Source organism: Chrysemys picta, chromosome 8, assembly GCF_011386835.1.
Source record: "Chrysemys picta bellii isolate R12L10 chromosome 8, ASM1138683v2, whole genome shotgun sequence".
NCBI classification, from domain to species: Eukaryota; Metazoa; Chordata; order Testudines; family Emydidae; genus Chrysemys; species Chrysemys picta.
Genome location: NC_088798.1, coordinates 23,580,344 through 23,605,255, shown reverse-complemented (window position 1 = coordinate 23,605,255; position 24,912 = coordinate 23,580,344). Strand labels below are relative to the sequence as shown.

General features: G+C 42.0%; 1 protein-coding gene across 13 annotated transcripts in view; it reads left to right on the top strand.

Moving 5' to 3' along the window:
- SLC44A5 (solute carrier family 44 member 5) overlaps positions 1-24,912 on the top strand; it is a 197,177-nt gene that overhangs the window by 84,486 nt on the left and 87,779 nt on the right. For 6 of the 13 annotated variants that reach the window (XM_065555426.1, XM_065555434.1, XM_065555427.1 and 3 more), the window contains exon 2: positions 16,980-17,028. The exons of 2 other annotated variants lie outside the window; for them this stretch is intronic. In XM_065555426.1, the coding sequence (XP_065411498.1) occupies positions 16,980-17,028 (49 nt within the window). Of the gene's footprint in view, positions 1-553; positions 581-4,621; positions 4,807-16,979; positions 17,029-24,912 lie in introns of those variants that run through there. 5 more of the 13 variants (XM_065555429.1, XM_005302412.5, XM_065555430.1 and 2 more) reach the window with 3 other exon arrangements.

Sequence of the window (24,912 nt, the reverse complement as noted above, 5' to 3'; positions counted from 1 at the left end):
TAATTAAATTTAACACCCTTGTGGGGGGGAAAACACCACAGCAGCCCAACACTGTAGAATTTAACTTTAGAAAGGGGAACGACACAAAAATGAGGAGGTTAGTTAAACAGAAATTAAAAGGTACAGCACCAAAAGTAAAATCCCTACAAGCTGCATGGAAACTTTTTAAAGACACCATAATAGAGGCTCAACTTAAATGTATTTAAGTTTAAATTTAAAAAACAGAGAACCAAAAAAGTGCCACTGTTGCTAAACAACAAAGTAAGAGAAGCAGTGAGAGGCAAAAAGGCATCCTTTAAAAAGTGAAAATTAAATCTGATTGAGGAAAATAGACAGGAGCATAAACTCTGGCAAATGAAGTGTAAAAATATAATTAGGAAGACCAAAAAAGAATTTGAAGAACAGCTAGCCAAAGACTCAAAAAGTACTAGCAATTTTTTTTTAAGTACATCAGAAGCAGGAAGCCTACTAAACAACCAGTGGGGTCACTGGACGATCGAGATGCTAAAGGAGCACTCAAGGACAATAAGGCCATTACCGAGAAACTAAATGAATTCTGTCGGTCTTCATGGTTGAGGAGGTGAGTCAGATTCCCAAACCTGAGCCATTCTTTTTAGGTGACAGATCTGAGGAACTGTCCCAGATCGAGGTGTCATTAGAGGAGGTTTTGGAACAAACTGATAAACTAAACAGTAATAAGTCACCAGGACCATGTGATATTCACCCAAGAGTTCTGAAGGAACTTAAATGTGAAATTGTAGGACTACTAACTGTAGTCTGTAACCTATCATTTAAATCAGCTTCTGTACCAAATGACTGGAGGATAGCTAATGTGACGCCAATTTTTAAAAAGGGCTCCAGAGGTGACCCCGGCAATTACAGGCTTCAGTACCGGGCAAACTGGTTGAAACTATAGTAAAGAACAAAATTGTCAGACATGTAGATGAACATAATTTGTTGGGGAAGAGTCAACATGGTTTTTGTAAAGGGAAATCATGCCTCACCAATCTACTAGAATGCTTTGAGGAGATCAACAAGCATGTGAACAAGGGGGATCCAGTGGATATTTTGATTTTCAGAAAGCCTTTGACAAGGGCCCTCACCAAAGGCTCTTAAGCAAACTAAGAGCTTAAGGGATAAGAGGGAAGGTCCTCTCATGGATCGGTAAGTGGTTAAAAGATAGGAAACAAAGGGTAGGAATAAATTATCAGTTTTCAGAATGGAGAGAGGTCAATAGTGGTGTCCCCCCGGGGTCTGTTCTGGGCCCAGTCCTATTCAGCATATTCATAAATGATCTGGAAAAAGGGGTAAACAATGAGGTGGCAAAATTTGCAGATGATACAAAACTACTCAAGATAGTTAAGTCCAAGGCAGACTGCAAAGAACTACAAAAGGATCTCTCAAAACTGGGTGACTGGGCAACAAAATGGCAGATGAAATGTAATGTTGATAAATGCAAAGTAATGCACATTGGAAAACATAATCCCATATAAAATGATGGGGTCTAAATTATCTGTTACCACTTAAGAAAGAGATCTTGAAGTCATTGTGGATAGTTCTCTAAAAACATCCACTCAATGTGCAGCGGTAGTCAAAAAGCGAACAGAATGTTGGAAATCATTAAGAAAGGGATAGGTAATAAGACAGAGAATATCATCTTGCCTCTATATAAATCCATGGCATGCCCACATCTTGAATACTGCATGCAGATGTCGTCACCCCATCTCAAAAAAGATATATTGGACTTGGAAAAGGTTCCGAAAAGGGCAACAAAAATGATTAGGGGTATGGAATGGCTGCCATATGAGGAGAGATTAATAAGAATGGGACTTTTCAGCTTGGAAAAAAGAGGACTAAGGGGGAATATGATAGAGGTCTATAAAATCATGACTGGTATGGAGAAAGTAAATAAGGAAGTGTTATTTACTCCTTCTCATAACACACGAACTAAGGGTCACCAAATGAAATTACAGGTTTCAGAGTAGCAGCCGTGTTAGTCTGTATCCGCAAAAAGAACAGGAGTACTTGTGGCACCTTAGAGACTAACAAATTTATGAGAGCATAAGCTTTCGTGGACTACAGCCCACTTCTTCGGATGCATATAGAATGGAACATATATTGAGGAGATATATATACACACATACAGAGCATGCTCTCTGTATGTGTGTATATATATCTCCTCAATATATGTTCCATTCTATATGCATCCGAAGAAGTGGGCTGTAGTCCACGAAAGCTTATGCTCTCATAAATTTGTTAGTCTCTAAGGTGCCACAAGTACTCCTGTTCTTTTTGCAAATTAAATTAATAGGCAGCAGGTTTAAAACAAACAAAAGGAAGCATTTTGTCACACAATGCACAGTCAACCTGTGGAACTCCTTGCCAGAGGATGTTGTGAAAGGTCAAGACTATAACAGGGTTCAAAAAAGAACTAGATAAATTCATGGAAGATAGGTCCATTAATGGCTATTAGCCTCTGTTTGCCAGAGGTTGGGAATGGGTGACAGGGGATGGATCACTTGAGGATTACCTGTTCTGTTCATTCGCTCTGGGGCACCTGTCATTGGCCACTGTCAGAAGAAAGGATACTGGGCTAGATGGACCTTGGTCTGACCCAGTATGGCTGTTCTTATTTTCTTACTGGGTTTCCTGTCCAAGGTGTGCAGGACCAGGCTTGCCCTTTAAAGTACTGTAAGTGCTGTAGCAAGTCAAAACCAGGAGAAAATAAAATTAATATTAAGGAAGGCAAACCTTTCCTGTGGGCTCAATGTCACCTTCCCATTGACCGTTTTATTTCTGAAGTTGCCAAGACCTTAGCCTTAGCCACTACAGAAACAAAAATAGATTAAAAAAAAAATATTTAAGTATTGACACTTACCTGCTTTTCATGAGGTCTGTGGGATTCCTTTAAGAGTCTTTCCTTTTGGCTCCAAAGAGCTGCATTTGTGGAGCCAGCCAGAGGAGAGGTTTTCAGGTCTACATGCTGCTCAAATACATTGTCACTGTTGAATCTGTTAGCCCGCAAGGAGGCAGGGGGAGGGAAGGACGCAGCCCACTGACAGCTGTAGGAGTTATGCATGCAAGGTGAAGACAATAAATGAAACTAGGAATTCAAATGTATCCATACCCTCAGGACCATTATCAAATCAGCGTATCTGAATCTCATCTGGTTTTCTGGGACATCAATTCAGTTAATCAGGGCTTCATTTTAATATTCTCCATTAAAGTAGAGTAGTATCCATAGATCATTATCTTCAGGTTTTCAACTATTTTCCCATTCAGCCTCATAGTTATAAATAAAACTTGTTAACTTTTTGTAGCAATTACCACTTGACACATGTCCAGCTGCTCACTAATGTTTGCATACTTCTATTAACCCTGTTGTCATGTCAGAAGTGAAATGTGCACCTTTGGGTACTTTGAGACTAAAAGCAGACAGATGTTCTATGGTGGGGGCTGTGAATCACAAATCTCCATAGGACCCCAAATTAATCCTTGGTATTGCAGGGTATCTCCAACTCCCAGAAGTTAATAGTACTGTCTATTCCTCTGTGTTTGGGGAATACCTTACGCTTTCTGGGCACTACCATCATATCAATAAATAATTAATATTAATAGAAAAGATATTGCAATTTAAGGTATGGTATTTTCAAGCTGTCTTCCAGAGTTAAAAACACAGAGTAATTTTTCAGCTCTAACAGTACCCCTAAAAAAAGAAACAACCTCCCAAACAACCCCCCCCTCATTAATTGCCATATATAAAAACCCTATACACTTGCAAGTAGTTAACAGCAAAATTTTCTTTCTACATAGATACAATTTTTACTATATCAAAGCAAGACAACTAGTGAGTGGGATTAATTACTCCAGGAGATCTGAAAGCTTCTACTCTCCAGTTGCCTGGAATTGATGAAAATGAAAATCTTTTGAAATCCACAATAAATTGACATTGGCACTCATCATAGAAATTTTTTCCACCAAATGTATGGGCCGTGCTTAACTGAGAGTCTCATTTTGACTTAAACTAACAAGCCCCATAGCAACAAAAAAGACGTCATGGAATTACAGCTGTTACAGAATTTAAAAAAAAATCTGGAAGCGTGTGTGTATGTGTGTGTGTTAGAGTATGTGTATCTATCTAATATAGATTTGCATAGAGTATACATGTGTATATAATAGCAAGAGAAGCGCGCGCGCGCACACACACATACAGAGATTTGCCCAAGAACAGCAGAATTTGCACCTTTAGTGACCTCCCTTACTCTTTCTTTGCTGGGCATATTGATACTTATATCTTGCCATGTGTTGCCAGTTTTTGTCACGGATTCTTTTTCTCGTTTGATAGCGGCTCCATAGTACGAGTTGTAAGTCTGTTGCTCTTATGTAGTAAGCCTGACTTTGATCCCCACTCTCATTTTCTCAGAAGAACTCTCATTTGATGTTTTCCCCCTATAAATATGGTACAACTTAATAAGAGCTTTAAGAGAGCTTCCCTTTACTCTGTGACATTTATAGCCCCAGACTGGTCTGGAGTAGGTAGGTGGAGCAGTGGGTGATATCATTTTTCTATTCGCAGAAAGCCCTGCCTCCTCTGTAAATTTCCATTCCTACTGGAGGAGCCTATGCCACTCCAAGCAGCTTTATTTTTAAACCTGGTTGAATAGTACTTTTGTGGATTAAGCCTACTGGGGAAACTGCTTCCAGCACAGAAGTCTGCAGTTAATACCCCTCTTAGACATAGCTTGCTAAACTGATCAGGAAGCAGTAATATGGCTAGGGAAGAAGAAAACTACTACGGGAAACATGGTAATTTACCTACCTCCTTGTGTTCTCAAAAAATGAAATGCTTCATAAGGGCTCTAGCCAATGCCCTTTGAAATCAACTGGAGTCTTTCCATTGACTTCAGTGGGTTTTGGATCAGGCCCTAAGTGGCTTTAGCTAACTTCCTCCATTATTTGCAAAATCATGTAATCTTTTCCAGTATGGAGCTTGCAGCTACAATTAATGGCAGATAGAAGGTAGAATTTGTATAAATATAACTGATTTTCATTTTAGACAAATGATTCAACTTAAAAAATCACTGCAGTGTAATGAAGTGTGACAGACGTAATTTTGTTTATTATTTAGACTTTTTTTAGAGTTGGAATTGGGAAGTTAAATCTCATTTGACGTATTTATTGTAATGGAACAATAATTCAACCTAAAATTCCTATTATAAAATAGGCTATGAAATAGATCTGTCTAGTCTGTGAAGCATGATTATCATCTCCATTTTTAATTCTAGCAAGAAAATGACTGTAATTATTCCACACCAGTGGCTACTTCCCCCATGCCTCCCAAACTCTTAAAGGTTTTAATCAGCTTTCAGAATTAAATGTTTTGTTTTTGTTTTCAAAATGTTGCTGATATGACACTTAGCAACTGAGTTGTGTTTTTTTTTTTAAAGAAGGGGTTACCTAGAACAACAACAACAAACCCCTTCCTGCGTCTACTCTCTCTATTCCTTCTTTAGAGACAACTTAGATGTGTAACTTGGAGAAGGAGAGTGAGAACAAGCAGTGTGTGCCCATGGTTAGTTGTTATGTGAAACTATAATCACAGATATATGTGTGTTTCAGTGAAGAAATTCCTATAATGCTGAAGCGTACTTTTGTCAAGGAATTTGATTGTGTGTTTGGCTTTTAATGTATTTAGTGTTTCTTATGTAAACAGTTATATTCCATAATGGATTTGTGGCAAAGTTTAGAAAAAGAAAAATAAGACCGGCTGAGTGCTGATGTACTGCTCTGTGCCCCAATAAGCATGGTGACTTTGGTGGTGAGCTGTAGTCCTTGGAAGAAATTTGCAGTAGTGCAGTGGCTTTATTTTTGTTAATCATGTCACTGTCGGATAACATTCCCCAGTTTGTTTGATTGCTGGAGAAGAAAATCTCCATTTGAGTTAGAGATCATTTTCTGGAGCACTTTGTCTATTTTTATCCTCTTGCCTATAAATTAGAAGATATTGACTTTCATTGTAGAAGTATTGTGGAGATCGCTTACACTCAGATGTGATCCACAAATGTATATATCTTCCAAGGTGCATTTTCTTTGCACCAAATCAGAATCTATGCAGGTATGCTGTAGCTAATCCAACTGAAGCCTATTACCATATGGGTGTACTGTTAATAGAGATGATCTTGTTTGTAGAAAGTAGCCCACTTGCTGGTACACATTGTATTGTATCTTGCCCCACTGGCTAGGCTATCAAACAGTTCCACTGAATACAGACATCCTGAGAGCACAGGAAATTGCCCCTATTAACAAGCTTCATCAGTACAATGTAGGCCAAATGGAGGAATGTCTATAAGCAAAGTAAATCCCTACTGGAAATTCATTATGCCTTTGAAAACCTGGCCTGCTCCTATTTTCAGGGGCTGAGAAATCTTGCCTGCCTGCCTGATAGGTGGGGATGGGTTGGAGAACAGACCTGTTAAATATATTTATTAAGGGCTAGATCTTGGCTGATGTGTCAGTACAGAGGAGGAAGGGAGAGAAAGGCCTCATTTCCCATGCAAACACCCAACAGCTGGGTTCCAGCTGCTGGGAGAGGCAGAGACAGAGCAAGGGTTGATCACCTGGTACCCTACCCCAGCAGGTGGGTGGGGATTGGGCAGCTCCTAGTGGGCGGGGGGAGGAGGGTGAGTAATCTGTACCTAGTAAAGCAGGGGGTACAGATTTTCCCCTTTCTAAGTCCCATTTCCTTTTGCTGGGATGCTCTTGGGTAGTGGACACTGCCCTTTTTACAGGGCAATAAACTTATGTGTGACAACATAACCTGTGTCCTGTACTCGCTAGCAGTATTACTACATACACAGCGACTCCGGAGCTATACGCTGCCAGAGTTCTTTTGTGGTAAAAATTATATTTTAGGGGTTTACTGAGGTGGAAGAGAACAAACAGAGTCATGGGGTCTGCTGTGTTTATTGTACTGGGCCTGTGAATATTTTGATAAGGTTTTTCTGATATGAGGCTTGAGACCAAAGTCTGAATTTAGTTAATGAGTAAAGGCAGCTTTTAAAATATATTTCTTTGAGCTCCTGTCTAACCATGGCCCTTTGTATTTAGCTTTTATTTTGTTAAAATTTCCCAAGAACTTGACAGTGTTTATTACAAAAAATAAAATTAACTTCACAGTTTCCAGGGTAAATATTGGGGGACAGAAGGACAGAAAAAAGCAACAAATAGAGAAAAATAAGAATATTGAAAGTCAAAGCAGGTTCATTCTGGGCTTTATTTCATGAACTGTGCATTAACAGTACATATACGTATGCATATGCATCTGTATCTTTCACTACATTGCTTTACTTAAACAGACAGCCTTGCATTTATACTTGGACTAATGTATTATTAACATAAAGACATCCACTTAAAGTAATGGATTGGATTTTCGTAGTATAATTAGTGCTTTTCAGGTACTTGACTGGTTCAAAATTGTGTGGAAATTGGTAAAATCTGAAAAATACTATTTGTAAAACCTGGGGATTTTTTGGTAAAAATGAAAACGAAGGGCCTTATTTTTAGTCTAACTGCACCAAAATGGGCACAACAGGTTGGTCTTGTCACATAGTCTCTCCTCCTTCACCTGGAGAATTCCCTCGCAAAACTTCCCTATTTGTTGCTCCTCTTCACTAGCCAGGGACATCTCCTTGGGAACAGTGTGCTGCATATTGTTCCTGCAACATAGTTAAGCCGACCTAAGTCCTAGCTGCCACCTCTTGGGAGTTGGCTTAATCACAGTGATGGGAGAACCTCTTCTGTCAGCATAGGTAATGTCTATACTGAAGCACTGACATTAAACTGATGGTTTCTAATTCAGCTTTGGTTGTAGAGCACTGCGGGATGCTCAGTGAATAATGTTCTGTACAGCAGAATTGTAGTAGCAGCTTGCAGTGCAGTGCTCCCCATAGTCAACAGAAATATACGAGACACTCACATTGACACAGTGCTGTATCTGTAACTTGGCACGTCAGTGGGTTTGTTATAACACGTGACTGGGCTCACAGTGTTGAGCACATGTTCTGATGAATAATGAATATTGTCTACATGCAGCAGATATTTTTTCAAACTTGAACATTTTGACTAATTTAAAAGCTAAACAAGCAGATGGCGTCAGTCCATGCTAGACCAGCTTTCCCCTCCACAAGATTTGTAGAGAATGGTGGGAACCAGCTAATATATTTCCCCCAAGACTGGGAGAAACTTTGGAAAGGGGGGGAAAAAGGTTAAATAGTACATTTCATTGTTGTTGCCCCTTTGCCAAGACAAAGCACATTTGGGAGCTTTGTTGGTCAGGTGCCCGTTTAGAGCAGAAGTTGGTGACATGAAGTCAGAGAAATTCTGCTAAGAAAACACCTATGTATAAAATATACGAGTCTGGTTCCCTTGACTAGCAGTGCCAGCAAACTGCACATGGGCAGCTCTCTTCTGCAGGAACGGCAGATTAGGCACTACTGCCTTGTTCCAAGAAGCAGCTGCCTTGGCCCCCATCTCTCTCCAAGACGCACACAAAACTCAAACAGAATCCAACTGCTTAAACATACTCTGGGCCCATTTTTCTCCTGCTGCCTCTTCACTTTACACCTAGTAAACCGCAAGTCCAAGGCTCCCCTCAAATGATGAATGGTCTGGAACAGGTGGCAGGCCATTAGCCCTCCTTTTGTGTATCCACATCTGCAAAACAAAGACGGCTCAGGCTATGTTTACAGTAGAAAAGGTGTGCTGGGATAGCTACGCTGATAGCATGGTGTAGTACATTCCTAGTGTAGGTGCAGTTTATACCAGCAGAAAAATGCTTTTGCCAGTATAGCTTATGCTACTTCCCCGTGAGCAAAATAAGCTATAATGCACTAATATGCTGGTATAACTGTGTCTACATTAGGGCTTCTTCCAATATAGAAATATCTTAAAAATCACCCCCCTAGTGATTTTTCGATATCTGCAAAAGTTTCTAGTGTAGAGCTGGCCTCAGAAAGGTCTAACAGACCATACAAAGAAGAGTGCTCTAACTCATGCAGTAGTACCCTTAACAACAGTTAAGGGCAGTTGCTGCGTGGCATCTCAAACTCTTTCTATGGATAGTTTCATGCTGTGGGCTTATGTATCAATGATCTCTAGTGTGCGAGCCATTAGTATCTTTCACCATAACATTATTACTTTGCAGCTTGATACTGCAAGGTGCTGATCAGCCTTTCCTCCCTGGTGGGAAAAGAGGGTACTGTCTGTCATGGAAGATATTTTTTTATTATTTACAGCATGATCATATTTTGTGAATACTTTATAAACCCAGATAATATTAATTCAGAGGTTTTAATGGAAATGCTGATGGAATCCTAACTTTATCTTCATTATCTTCAAAAAGGAAGTTCGAAATCTGCCGTTTGCAGTGCCAGTCAGGCTTTTTAAATGCAAATGCAGTTGAGCTTTTAAAGTTTGGACTCTTTGTTTGTGGAAAGAGCTCTGAGATACTTGAGTGAACAATACTGTGGATATGTAGCTTACAACATGCTGTTATGAAATGATTGACGAGAATGAGGCAGAACTGAACAAACAGTTTTCAAAGATGGCAGATTTACTGGCCCTGAGTCTGAAGAGTGGGGTCCATACAAAACCTCATTGCTTACATGATTTTAGACAATGTTCAAAAAGAGAATATTTACACATATGCATACACATGACCAGCTCCTCAGTTGGTGTAGATTGGCATAGCTCCATTGACTATACATATGTATTATGTAATACAAATGTGCGTGTAAATAATTCATTCCTTTTCGCTCCACAGCTAAAATCATATGGACATAATGGTTGTAAATTTGAGCACTGCGTGGGCTTGATGCTGCTTCTTAGTTATTTTATTAAGGTAGATGACTTATTTCTCTGTCACTTAGAGGGATGTCATTGCTTATGGCTTAACTTACTGTAAGTGTTGTTTATTATAGGTGGGGTTTAACTTTCAGACTTGCCTTTATTATCTTCTGTATTACCTCTTTTCGCTGCCACGGAGTCCCTCTGACACTGACATTCTCTGTGTTGGAACTTTGGTTGTAGTGCTGCTCTGTCCGACTAAGTGTCACAGGCAACCAAGTAAAGACTATTTGACATGCGGCACCAGAAATGTGCACCATCCTACATTTCCTTTCTATAATACCTGTTGCAGAAACAGTGATGTTTTCAGGGGTCTTTTATTTTACATCTTTTCTGAATTGTTGAGAGAGGCAGAACAGATAAACCAGTTTAATTTAGTTCTCATCATTAACCTGTAGAAGATAGGAGATTTCAGGAAAGTTATCATCACTGGTCACAGAACTGCTTTGCGAACTTGTGATAAATTGACTTATCCTAAGCATTTTTCTTTAGTGGCTCGTTTGCATATAGGTGTAAATGGAAGAGTTTTACTTTTAGCATAGTTATTTTAAAAGCGGCCCTAAAAACAAGTAAGCTAGGTGAACAAACTGCCTATTGAGCTCATATTTTCCCCCTCAATAGTTTCTTATGTTATTGCCAACACATTACATCCCAAGAGGTACACCGGAAACCACTAGCTTTGCTATGCTTGGGATGACTAAAAGATGCTATTTACATACTGGTTTGCACCAGTGAAATTAGCATTTGCTATATATGCTAGTTTTAAAAACATTGTTAATAATAAAAATAGTCTCTAAAATGAGATCTAGTCATGTTACATTAACTTTTTTTGGTAGAATAAAAATATAGATGACATATGTTTAATATTGGGTTTCTTAGGATCTGCCCCCTTAAAAGCAGGCTCAGATTACATTGGATACAACAGGAGTTGTGTGTGTGCTTATTTTAGGGTAGAATTTGGCGAAAGTTAAAACAAAAATTTCTAAACATAGGTCATACAGAACAACAATCAATACTGTTATAGTGCTTATTAGGAAATAACGTTGTTTTGCACCTCCAAATCCACACAGAATGTCTCCATTTATACCCATATGTGTTCCCCTCATAGATCAACAATGAGTCAGCTTTACTTATTTGGAGAAAGAATAAAATTACCTGCTCCAAAAGCTCATGCCCTTGCATATTGGTAGAATCATTATCATTTTTAAATACAACTGTAAGGTTCCCTATATTTAAAAAACAAAATATTGACTGCAAAACATACCTCTCTCTTCAGTAATATGAACTGAAATGTATATGGTTTTCCCTGTATTAACAGTGGCTACTTCTTTCATTTTCTATGTATTCTCAGCTGACAGTAAAGCAAGAAGTCACTGTAAACATGTATAAGTCTGCAATTATTATTGAAGTCTTAAATAGTGTGACAGACCCAGACCAGTGGGGTACAGGAGTCTGGTAAAAGGCAAATATACTGGTCACTGGATGAGTAGTTTTCTGTTCCCGGAGTGACCAGAGCAGGGACTGCACTAGAGTAATCAGGAACCCGCTAGAACCAGTTAAGGCAGGCAGGCTAATTAGGACACCTGGAGCCAATTAAAAAGGAGCTGCTAGAATCAATTAAGGCAGGCTAATCGGGGCACCTGGGTTTTAAAAGGAGCTCACTTCAGTTTGTGGTGCGAGTGTGAGGAGCTGGGAGCAAGAGGGGCAAGGAGCTGAGAGTGAGAGGGTGTGCTGCTGGAGGACTGAGGAGCACAAGCGTTATCAGACACCAGGAGGAAGGTCCTGTGGTGAGAATAAGGAAGGTGTTTGGAGGAGGCCATGGGAAAGTAGCCCAGGGAGTTGTAGCTGTCATGCAGCTGTTACAGGAGGCACTATTGACAGCTGCAGTCCACAGGGCCCTGGGCTGGAACCCGGAGTAGAGGGCGGGCCCAGGTTCCCCCCAAACCTCCCAATTGACCTGGACTGTGGGTTCTTCCAGAGGGGAAGGTCTCTGGGCTGTTCCCCAACCCACATGGTGAATCTCTGAGGCAAGAAAATCTGCCAATAAGCACAGGACCCACCAAGATAGAGGAGGAACTTTGTCACAATAGGTATATATGTATTCTTTGAAATATACAAACAATTCACAATGTCTCTTTTGGAAATTCCTAATCTCTATACTGACAAAAGTTACCCACTAGAAACTTCTGAATGAAACCAGCAGACTTTGGGTGTGCTTCATACTCAGCAGACTAGGGTAGCTTCAATGGGCTTAGTGACAGTCACAGTAGTAAGTACCTACCCCTGAAGCAAGGGCCTCAAGGACTGGACCATGTGACAGAATGTATACAATCTAATGCAATGGGAAGGGCTGTTCTGTAAGTGGGGCATGAGAATTTTCTCATAATGACTTGTATACAACAGTGTCTACACTATCCCCATACCGACGAGTGGTTGTTGACTGAAGTGCTACATCTAGGGTGACCAGATCACCAAAGACAAATATCGGGACGCGGGGGGGGTGGTGACGTGGGGGGGGGGCGTGGGGGGGGCGGGGCCAAAAAAAAAAAAAAAAACCTTCCTCCGCAAGCGCTGAAGGGAGGCCCGGGAGACTCAGGGGAAGCGCGGGGCTGGGGTAGTGAGAGTCCGGCCTGGTCCCTTGCAGGCAGGACTCAGTTGGGTGGTAGGGCGAGGAGGGGGGCGGCCCGCGGGGCCAGGCGGTGGCTGTTCTCACCCCCGGCCAGCGGGACTCGGGAGCAGCCGCTGCTGCAGCTCCCACTGCCGCGGGGGAGGAAGCGGCCATGGCGCTCGGCGGCTGCGGCTCTGGCGCCCCCGAACCCCCCGAGCCGGGGCCTGCTGCGGGGACCCAGCAGCGCGCACGCTGCGCCCAGCCCCTGGCCAGGCGCGTCTGGGCTGCTGCCCAGCTGGTGCTATCCCGCGGCGGCCCCGGAGTGGGGGCAGCAGGCCCCAGCCCCCCCGTCCCGCAGGGGAACGAACGGGGCTGGGCTGCCGATGCCGCCGCCGCGGGATAGCACCAGCTGGGCAGCCCAGACGTGCCTAGCCAGGGGCTGGGCCCAGCGTGCGCGCTGCTGCAGGCCCCGGCTCGGGGGGTTCGGGGGCGCCAGAGCCGCCGAGCGCCATGGCCGCTTCCTCCCCCGTCGCCTGGCCCCGCGGGTCGCCCCCCTCCTCTCCCAACCACCCAACTGAGTCCTGCCTGCACTGGGCCAGGCCGGACTGTTACTCACCCCGGCCCCGCGCTTCCCCTGCGTCTCCCGGGCCTCCCTCCAGCGCTTGCGGAGCGGGGGGGGAATGGTGAGCCCGGGGAAGAGGTGGGGATTCGGGGAGGGAGCCAATCGGGGGAGGAGGGGGCGGAGTCGGGGCGGGGGGGGGGGGGGGCGCGAGCACTTCCGGGCTCGAGGCTCGGGGCATTTCCTTGTTTGTCCGGTTGTCCCGACCGCACGTCGGTCGGGACGCGGGACAAACAAGGAAATATCGGGACGGTCCCGATAAAATCGGGACGTCTGGTCACCCTAGCTACATCTCTCGTGGAGATGGAGTACAGAAGTTGATTTTACAAGCCCATTGGGTTGGCGGAAGGGACTCGGTAGTGTAGTCGCAGGTTGAGTTAATAATGTATAACGCGGTTTATATCAACCTAACTTTGTAGTGTAGACCAGGCCTCCGAGTACATTGTCTCACTCTTCTCTCATAATCAGCTGTGCCATACAGAGGTGCCTAAATTTGGGGTTTAGGATGATGCTTTACCTCTTTGGATCTGGGCCTTGAGAGTTGAAGTTGTCAGGTAGATTTGACAAGGGCACTAATTGAAGTTATTACTAATGTTTCACATGGCTAATTTACATCAGAAATGGGAAGTCAGCCAACAGAATTATTACAAATCTTCTTCAAATTTTTGTTAAAGAACATAGCAGTTAAAATTAACTCTGGATGAAATATAATGTTGGGTTAAAATAGTACTGGTAACTTTTTTAGCTGTTAAATTAAAATATTGGAAAACAGAAAAATGCCTTCTCTTATGGTGCTGTTTTGGAAAAGGTGTATAAACTTGGGGATTGGTAAGCTGTTTTGAAGATACAAACTGCTTATATCAGGTATTCCGGCAGAGAGAGAGAGAGAGAGGAAAGTACAATTAAAAGTCTAACTGTGTAGTTTATTTGGGAAAGAAATTTTGAGAAGACAGTCATGAATCTTATGTACATTTTTTTCATTTGTATGAAGCAGACCTGTTTGGCACATGTATATAATCTTATTGTAATGGATAAGATAGATATGTGAATTTGTGCTGTAGTAATATATATAGATAGATAGTATTGTGTACAAAAGTTGTATTTTGCTTCTTTCTTCATGGGAAAAAATAGTAGTAATGTATTTTAAAATATATTTTAACATTTTTAAAGAGAAGTAGGTAATCTTTCAGATAGCACAAGACCAGGCTGCTTGGGGATTTTGGGTTCCCATTATGTCTTGGAGTGGCTGAGCCTCAGGTAATCAAGATAGGTGCTGATAGAGGGAGGAGAAGCAGAGAGAGACCAGGAAAGCTAGCAGAACTGCTTTTGTAGGAATTTTCTACTGACCTTAATAGACAATGAGATCCTTTCTAGATAATGTTTCAGTGGCCCTATAGAATTCTATGGCAGGGATATGATTTTCTATTAGAATTTATAGATTGGTTTGCAAATTTCTTGAAATAGATCTTATTATCTATTAAATTCTGTGGGTTTTAGAATGACTTTTGTAGAAGCCTATTTAGTATCTATAGAACTTTGTTGAGTTCATTCCTATGAAATTCTATAGGTGTTTGTTTTGTTTTGGGTGGGGGAGGCAATGAGAGGAGGAAAGAAGTCCAGGGAAATTGGTACATTCAGAATGAGCCTTGATAAAATAGTAGTGAACCAGTAGAAAAGAGAAAGTTTTGGAGGTCATGAGAAAGATGCTAAATTTTTCAGTGAGAGATTTTAAATTAAGGTTTTTCATGCCTCTTTTTTTCCCTTGAAGAATGTTCATTTTTGGTTTCTTTCTAATAACACACTCCCTCTTCCAAACCCTCTGGGGTTTATTATGAGTTTAATGAACAAAACCACAACTTCAGCAAAAGCAAATTTTCTGCTTAATTTGAAACCTGAATTAATCTGCAAAATACCAGGTATCAAATGGTTTTGGTTTTTTTGTGGTTTCTTTTACTGAGCTTGGGCAAGGGAAGAAAGCATTTTATTTCAAACGAACACTTGCAATTATATTCTCAGTGGGTAGTTTTAGGAATAAATAGCTACAAGCCCAAAAGGAATTGAAACAGCATTGAACATTTTCTCTCTTATGAAGTATGAATCTAGAAGAAACACATTGGGAAGAGAGCCCTGTTTAAAATAATTGCAGAAATGGCCACATATAACTTCTTTAAAAATCACTCTACTTTCCTTATTTTGGCCAGATGTATTTTATAACATATGCTCATAAGACATCTTTGATTAATTTGTTAACGCCTGATAACAGTGAAGTTGTGGCTTTTGCAAATGCTTATCTGTAGCAAGGAATATCTGGTTATAGTTAACTGGTATCCTTATATCATAGCTGATGCTTATTTTTTGTTACTGCCATTCTCAAGCCCATATATCAGCCCAGATACAGTTTAAGTTTTGTTATCAAAAATACGCTTCTGCAGGCTTGCCATTCTCTGGGGTGAGGCTTGCTGTTGACCATACAGCCCAGTCTTGTGCTCTTTCCTCATGCACTGCTCCCACTGATGTCTGTGGTGGATTTTGTTGTCACAACAAGGCCTGTAGGGGCCAGGTAGAATAAAGGCGTGTAAGTGGCAGGATGGTTTGCCAGGTGGATTAGCAAAAACCTTAAAAAATAACAAAAGCTGCCTTTGTTGTTCTTTGAGGCTTTTGGCAGGATATTGAGCAAGAAACGGTTTTAACAAATAAACAAAACAATTCATCTGATGCTGCAATAAAATAACAGAAACTCCAGCCTGCGTCATCACTTCACTCCTGTATGAGGTTTGGCATCTTTCTTACTCCAGAATAGGGGTGCTGGAATAATTTGTATACTGGGGGTGCTGAGATCCATTGAACCAAATTGTAAACCCTGTATATGATGGAAACCGCTTTCAGGCCCGGAGGGGTGGCAGCACCCTAGTTCCAGCACCCATTCTGCAGAATGTCCTCTCCTTCTGTGTTTCAAGATCCAGGCCTGATTCACCATTGCGTGACACCCAGTGAAGTCATGCAATGCAAATGCTACCTATTTCAAGTAGCAGGATAGAATGTTCCATTCACTTTGCACTGGTATAAATGACTACAGAAGATGCAGGGCAATGGTAAATCGGTAGACCCATAGAGGTTTCCTTCCTGTCTGCTGGACAACTTGACTGGCCTGCAGTCTCCAGGATTACCTCATTATCTCCTGTGAGCACCTGTGCAAAGAAGGGCAAACTGAGCTAACGTTAATCCCCTTGTAGGCTAATGACCATATATTACCCCTGCATACTGCCATGATGTGGCATTGGCTCCTGTAAAAGCCATCGATTCCAAGCAGCATGGTGTAAGACCCTGGAGTGAGCATAATTCTGTTAGCCTCCGTATAGATTCTGTAGTTGCATGGGAGCTGCAGACATGGCTCCAAATCATTAGCTTTCTTGAAGGGTGATCCAGTGGTTAGGGCATTCGCTTTTTATTCAGGAGACTCAGGTTCAATGTTCAATTCTCTGTTCTGCCACAGCCTCCCTGTGTTGACCTTGGGCAGATCAGACTCTCTCTGCCACATTCCTATCTGTAAAATGGTGTAACAGCACTTCCCTACCTCACAAGAGTGTTTTGAGATTGAATACATTGTTTGGTACTAAAGTAATGATGGCCATATAAGTACCTAAGATACCCAAAGCTCTGACCTCTTCTGCAATCACAGAGCTGGTCAAAGTAAGTGATGAGATACTGGTATCGCTCCCAAGAATTAATTTACTAGAACGGGTTACACTGGGCAGCTTGGAAAGATGTTCCTGAAGGACTGCTGTTAAAAGAACATAGTTCATATTTTTACCAGGATCTGTTTTTTATGATATCTTATTTTAAATGCAGGTGAACCAAGGAAATTTGACCCAAAGTTCAGAGGACCTATTCACAACAGGTAAATATTTTCATTTAGTATATTTATACGCCGATTAGTTTTACTGTAAATAGAGAATTAAGAATGCCATTAACGGAGAAATTGTTTGATTTGGCTCAGATGTCTTTTTTTTTTTTTTAACCAGGAGAAAGTGCTGGTGGTTATTCTTGCTATAATTCAGGACTTCCAATTGCTAGGGGGAGTCAGAGGGTGTACACCTCGGGAACTTCCAACACCACCCCCATATCCAGGGACAGCCCTTCTTTGTGCAATATCTTCCTTATAATATTACATTGATTTTAGTTTGACTATTTCTGAGTACTACTTGGCATGAATCAGGCTCATAATCATTGGACTGGTACCAGGGCCCAATCTTGCAGCTCTTACTCACCTGAATATTACTTACTCACATGCGTCCTATTGAAGTTGGAGGGCCTACCTATGAAAGCAAGGATTACAGAACCAGAACCCAAATGTTTCAATCTAATCATATGTTTAAGCAGCCTACTAACTGTGACCTCTCACGAGCCTGAGGAATTGTGACGTTCTGAAGCTGGTAACCAAGAAAAAAAGCAGCGTTACAGGCTTTGAGTTTGATCCTGCAGTGCTGACTGAGGTGAAATTTCCATTAGAACTAATGGATGCTCAACATCTTTCAGGATCAGACCTCACTGCTTTGCAACAATTCTTGGGCAGCCTAACAAATTAACGTACAATGCTTGGTTTTATCAACCTGTTTACTCTGTGATTCACTATTAAACAAATATGCAGTTACCATGACAATCTCTGCCACACCAGGTATTTATGCTATTCTAGTTGTAAGTTCTACTGCAGCTTTTTAGAGAAACCATTATGTCATGTAAGCTCAATGGATTTTTATAATGCTCTGGGGAGAAATGCAATCTAGGGACTTGATATTTTTCCTGATGTCTTACAGCCCTTTTTTTTTGTTTTGTTTTGTTAAAATTAATATGAAATTTTACTTTTTTCCTAATCTTTATTTTTTCTGACTAAACAAGCAGCAAGTGGGAAGAAAGATACTCCTTGGCAGTTTTTCCCCCCTTCTGTTCCTGATCATCTTTTAACAGTAATGCCCTATGATATCAAAGAAGCATCCCTATAATTCCAGATTCTGGACATATTTTCTAATAATTTATATAACTAAAAAGTTTCCAGTGGCCACATTGGTATTACTATTGGCTAAAATTGTTCCTGACCCCAAATCATCCCCTTGTGATAAATTGGTTAGTGTGCATGTGTGAGATTGTCTCCTATTGGATGAAATCAGAATAGTTCAACTGTGTGTCCTACGACCTATTCTTCTGACAACTAATGGAGATTTCTCTTCTATGAAACACACACACACACACACACACACACACACACACACACACACAGAGGATGGTCTAGTGCAGTGGTTCTCAAACTTTTGTAGTGGTGACCCCTTTCACACAGCAAGCCTCTGAGTGAGACCCCCCCTTGTAAATTAAAAAAACCCTTTTTATATTTAACACTATTATAAATGCTCGAGGTGAAGCGGGGTTTGGGATTGAGGCTGACAGCTCGCGACCCCGCAAGTAATAATCTCACGACCCCCTGAGGGGTCAGAACCCCCAGTTTTAGAACCCCTGGTGGCTAGAGTACTAGCTTAGCACTTGGAAGCACCAAATCTAATTCCTTGCTCTGTCACAGACTTCCTGTGTGATCTAGGGCAAGTCAAGTATCAGAGGGGTAGCCGTGTTAGTCTGAATCTGTAAAAAGCAACAGAGGGTCCTGTGGCACCTTTGAGACTAACAGAAGTATTGGGAGCATACCATCACCTACAGTTCTCAGCTTAAACCTCTCCAACGCATCATCAGTGATCTACAACCCATCCTGGACAATGATCCCTCACTTTCACAGACCTTGGGAGGCAGGCCAGTCCTCGCCCACAGACAACCTGCCAACCTTAAGCATATTCTCACCAGCAACCACGCACCGCACCATAACGACTCTAACTCAGGAACCAACCCATGCAACAAACCTCAATGCCAACTCTGCCCACATATCTACACCAGCAACACCATCACAGGACCTAACCAGATCAGCTACAACATCACCAGCTCATTCACCTGCATGTCCACCAATGTTATATATGCCAGCAATGCCCCTCTGCTATGTACATTGGCCAAACTGGACAGTCACTACGCAAGAGGATAAATGGACACAAGTCAGATATCAGGAATGGCAATATACAAAAACCTGTAGGAGAACACTTCAACCTCCCTGGCCACACAATAGCAGATGTAAAGGTAGCCATCTTACAGGAAAAAAACTTCAGGACCAGACTCCAAAGAGAAACTGCTGTGCTCCAGTTCATTTGCAAATCTGACACCATCAGATCAGGATTAAACTGAGGCTTGGTCTACACTACCCCCCTAATTCGAACTAAGGTACGCAACTTCAGCTACATGAATAACGTAGCTGAAGTCGAAGTACCTTAGTTCGAACTTACCTTGGTCCACACTGGGCAGGCAGGCTCCCCCGTCGACTCCGCGGTACTCCTCTCGCCGAGCTGGAGTACCGCAGTCGACGGCAAGCACTTCCGGGTTCGACTTATCGCGTCCAGACTAGACGCGATAAGTCGAACCCAGAACTTCGATTTCCAGCCGTCGAACTAGCTGGTAAGTGTAGCCAAGGCCAAAGACTGTGAATGGCTATCCAACTACAGAAGCAGTTTCTCCTCCCTTGGTGTTCACACCTCAACTGCTAGCAGAGCACCTCACCCTCCCTGATTGAACTAACCTCGTTATCTCCATACTGATTTATACCTGCCTCTGGAGATTTCCATTACTTGCATCTGAAGAAGTGAGGTTCTTACCCACGAAAGCTTATGCTCCCAATACTTCTGTTAGTCTCAAAGGTGTCACAGGACCCTCTGTTGCTTAGGGCAAGTCAGTGAGCCACTCAATCCCTCAATTCCCAGCTATAAAATAGGGATGATAGCACTTCTCTATCAAGAGGACTTGTGAGGATAAATATATTAAAGACTGTGAAGTGCTCTGATACTGCTATGATGGGCACCATATAAGTAACTTAGATAGACAATATACATAAGAGAAAAATGGTAGAAAACATAATTATGTTACAGAAAATGTCCTCGAAGATACCTCCCTCCTAAAGGAGTGTAAGACATTTATTAAAGTGCAATGAGCCATAACAGGCAATAGAAGTTCCCCAAATATGGAGCTGGACCGAACATCCTGCACCAAAATTCCAAGCTAATACAATCCAGCTAGTGGCTCCAGTGAACCAAGTGAATCCTCAGAGAAACTCCCTGCAGAGTCGACAGCAGTCAGAGGGACCTGCTCTGGCCTGTTTGTGGCCCAGGGACTTCGGAAGCCTTCTACTTCCTGTAGGAGAAGGAGAATAACAAAGGAGGAATAGACAAATTTTTTGCCTATATGAGCAAAAATTCTAAAAATATGTGTGCAAGGCAAATCTCATCTCCATTTGTACACACCTGGCCACAGGACATGTAAATCTGTATGTATATAATGGGTGGGGGAAAATGTGTCTCTAGTCCCTTCTGATAAACAGACTGACCTGGTCCTAACTTCATAATTAATCTGTTTTGTATTGATATGAGAATAAAGCTGTGTTCTTTTTTGCATATGGGGGGTACCTGAGACTCCCAGCAGCCAAGTTGTTCTTGTCAATATGTGAAGGTGTGGTTGCAGAAATAATTGTAGCAATGGCACATCCCATGATGGATGCTACAGAAGCTGATAACTCGCTGATAGAGAGGACTAAAGACTATTTTATATGTATCCCTGCATCCGCCTTAACTAGTCACCCTAAATATCAATTTTCAGTACCTTAGTCCTTCTAAGTTCTCAGTTGGGCAAAGGGATCTGCAGTGTGGCGCTCCATTGAGTTCCATTGGACTCTAGGCAAAGGAGCCTAAAACAGAGGCATTGGAAGATTTCTTCCTCTAATACTCCATCTAAGTTTAAAGAGTGGTTCTTCTCCGCAAAATAATTATGCGAAATTGGCATTGTGAGGCTTCGTGTTCATTGTGTTTCTGTGATTGCATATAAAATGTACTCAGTTAACAATAAAAATATTTTGTTTTGAGTCTAATTGCTAGGGAACTACTAGATTTGCAGATGTGAAAATCGCATCATGGACTGTGAAATCTGGTCTCTGACTAACCAGCTTGGAAGGCAGAGTGGTGAGCAGCAGTTGCTGGCCAGGTGTCAAGCTCTGAAGGCAGGTGGTATGGTATTGCCACCCTTACTTCTGTGCTGCTGCTGGTGGCAGTGCTGCTTTCAGAGCTTGGCGCCCCGCAAGCAGCCGCTGTTCTCCTGCCACCCGGCTTCAGGCATCACTGCCAACAGCAGTAAGGGTGGCAATACCGGGACCCCCCTACAATAAGCTTATGACCCCCTTTTGGTTGGGGCCCCCAGTTTGTGAAATGTTGCAGAGAAATCACACACATTTTTTTTTTGTGGGTTGGTCATGCACAAATAGCAAATTTCACATCTGCAAAATTTATGCTGTGACCAACACGCCAAAATATGTGTGATTTCTCTGCTATTTAAGTAGACCCCTACTAATTGCCAGTTCTGTAAACACTACCTGGAATCTGAGAGTCAAGCTGAGTTCTTAGTAATTTGTGCTTTGTCATCATAAATACCGGATGGGCTGAGCTGGGAAGTGCCTGTTTTCTGCTGCATGCTTTCCTGGGGATTGGATGGATGTGCAATGAGAAGTAGCTGTTGATAGAACCAGCTGATAGAACCAGCAATAACTCTCCTCTGCACCTACTATCCTGCCCACATCTTGTAATAATAAGGAGTTTAGAACACAGGCATGGCAACGGGGGAAAGGAGGCAATGAAAATCTTCCAAGTAATCCAACTGCTGGAGGAGGAGGGTGTAGGTTGAGGAGAGGTGAGGTTGCTTCATTGACCTGGCTCCATTCCCTTTGCAAGCCACACTCATTACCTCTGTACTGGGACATTTGTTTTACCATCCTGTGGCTTTATCTTCAGGGGAGCAGCATGTGGCCCAGAGACTGTGGTACAGATTTTTCCACTGTGGGTTAGTTAGCTGTGATTATTCTTGTATTTTCATTTCTTTTTGTCCCTTTTTAAAAGGAGGGAGAGTGATTGGCAATCACTGATTGCACATACTTAAAATGTTAAACAGCAGTGGATGAATAGAATGTTAAAGTAGCTTAAGGGCAAATCTACACTACAAAATTAAGTCGTCCTAACATACGTTGGCATAGAGCCACCACAGTAATTAAACTGCTTTTGCATGTCCACACTATGCTCCTTGTGTCAGCGGTGCGTGTCTTCACCATGAGCGCTCGCACTGATTCAGCGTGGGGCACTGTGGGATGGCTTCTGAAAGGCAGCAACAGCCCATGTAAGCAACGCAGTGTCTACAGTGACACTGCATCGACCTAGTTACATCAACCTAAGTGCTATGCCTCTCGTGGAGGTGGAGTTATTGAGTCAGTGTAGTGGGCGAGTTACAGCAGCGGGAGCTGCATTTTAGTGCATCTGACGAAGCTCATACATCTGACGAAGTATTCACTCACGAAAGCTTATGCTCCAGTATATCTGTTAGTCTATAAGGTGCCACGGGACTCTTTGTCGCTTTTTACAGATCCAGACTAACACGGCTACCCCTCTGATTTTAGTGTAGACACTTACCGAGTTGGGTTGAAGTAAACTGCCTTACGTTGACCTAACTCTGTAGTGTAGACCAGGGCTAAGTGTATAGGCTTTGCTAATACTGTTGTTTTTGGGGATGTTGTGTGGGGATTTTGTTGTGTTTAATGAAAAAGCTATTTGAATTAAAAGAATTAAAATGTAATGGTTGTGCTGAGTGACTCTCAGCCAAACAACTGATGCTAATTCCAAGATGATGTTATCAAAAAGACATCTTTAATCGCTGTGATAACACATTGCAGTCCTCTAAATTTATTCAGTTCTCATTCTGCTCTTTCTGAGACTGTCTGCCTGCCTCTGTCCTCAGTCAAAATGTGCAGCATAATATGGAAATGTCAGGAAAAAGAAAAGGGTAGTATCCATCCTATAACTAGAAGAAATATTAGTTCTGAAACATTTCCCCCTTTGTTACAAAATCTCCTGTCAGTACAATCTGACCCCAGTGCATTTAGTGGTCAGTGCTGCAGGGGAAAGCATGTCTGTTAACACTCAAGTGGGTTGAGTAGGTTACAGAGAAAGTAAAAGTGGGCAGAATACAGCAAAGAGATTACATGGAATTGCTAATTTTTTTCTGAATACAATTTCAACATTGAGAATATATTTGACACTGGCATTTACCATCCTCTTGGTGAACAGAGTAAATAACAGAGAGCCATCAATTATTTATCAATTTTATTTTTCGAAGCAGAAAAATGATGGCAAAGATGAAAACTGCAGCATACTTCTATTCAAAGCTGTCCCTTAAACACACACCATTCTTTTTCACCTACAAATATATTTCTTCTTTTCCTTTGCCTTCCAAAAACGGATAGTTTGGAAATAAATGGAAAATCATGAATGTTAGTTTAGGGAATAAATCCTAATATAAGATCTCTGTTCACAAATTTGGCAATGAGACTTTGTAAGTCTGTGTCTGTGTATGTACAGAGGAATTTAAGTGTTAGATTTTGGAATGTTTTACCGTATTGAATGCAGTACATATTACTACCAAAATATATTCATGAAGGATTTAAATATCACTTCGCAAAAGTTAGTAAAATCCCACGCTGCAGCAAAATGACCCTGCGGTATCTAGGTTCAAGGGCTTGAATTGAGGACAGCAGTAGCCTTCAATCTCCATTTCCTGGATTTTTATCATCCTTTTTGGGCACTAGATTGCTCATAGGAACGGTAATGACGTGTAAACATGCATTTACATAGGGGATATATTTGTAATGTAAATGTTGGATTTAAGGGTTTCATAATGGATAGTTTGGATGGAGTCAAGAAAGGTTGCATAAGAAGGACTTGGCCAATGGGGGAGGTAAGAGAGGAAGTTGCCTGCTCCTTGATCTCGTGTTTTCTGTGTTTTTATCATTTTATTGTTTTCCTCAACTCTCTTCCCCCGCTCACTTTCTCTCCCTTCCCCAGTCTGTCAGTCTTCTCCTCCTTTCTCTCCTCTCTTTAGCACTCAACTTCCTGCCTCTCCATTTTCTGCTGCCACAATCTCCCTCTTGCATTCACTCTGAGTCCTCTGTGTCCTTCCTGTCAATCCCTGCCACAATCTGTTGCTCCCCATGGTGCAGCAGAGGTGAGCCCAAGCATGGATAGCAGCCAAGGGTGGTAGACAGCCACCTATATATAGTAATACTGGTAAAAAATAAGTTGTCTGCAAGCTCATCATTCATAGCATTGTCCGTATCCTGTCAGTCTGGATCTGACTCTGCTTGCAGGGGAAGGTGTAGTTGGAGGTGAGTGCTCATTCTGAGATTTCTCAGTGGGCAGAGTGGAGTGTGCTTGTGGTGGGGTGGTCCTTAGAGTGCATAAGCATTTACCCAGCATGGCGTCAGTTCCACCAGCTCAGCTGGCTGGCAGCTCTTTCTCATGAACAGTATGTTGGGGGATTTACAGGGTTCCCGGTGAAACACAGAGGCACACTGTGAAAACAGGGATGTTCCCTGTGTTCAGGAACACATGGCCATCCTATACATTCTTTAAATGGGTATGTGGTTCTTTGTCACAATGCTAACCAGATTTTTCACAATGCTAACTAGTGCTTCTCTAGTGCTCTGCTTAAACAGTGTGCCCAGCAGGAACACATGGCTAAAGGTAAATAGCTGTACATTTATTCTTCCTCATAGTTATAATGGATGAGAAATGGGGAAATTAGTATTGACAATTGAGCATACTTAGATTCATGTGGT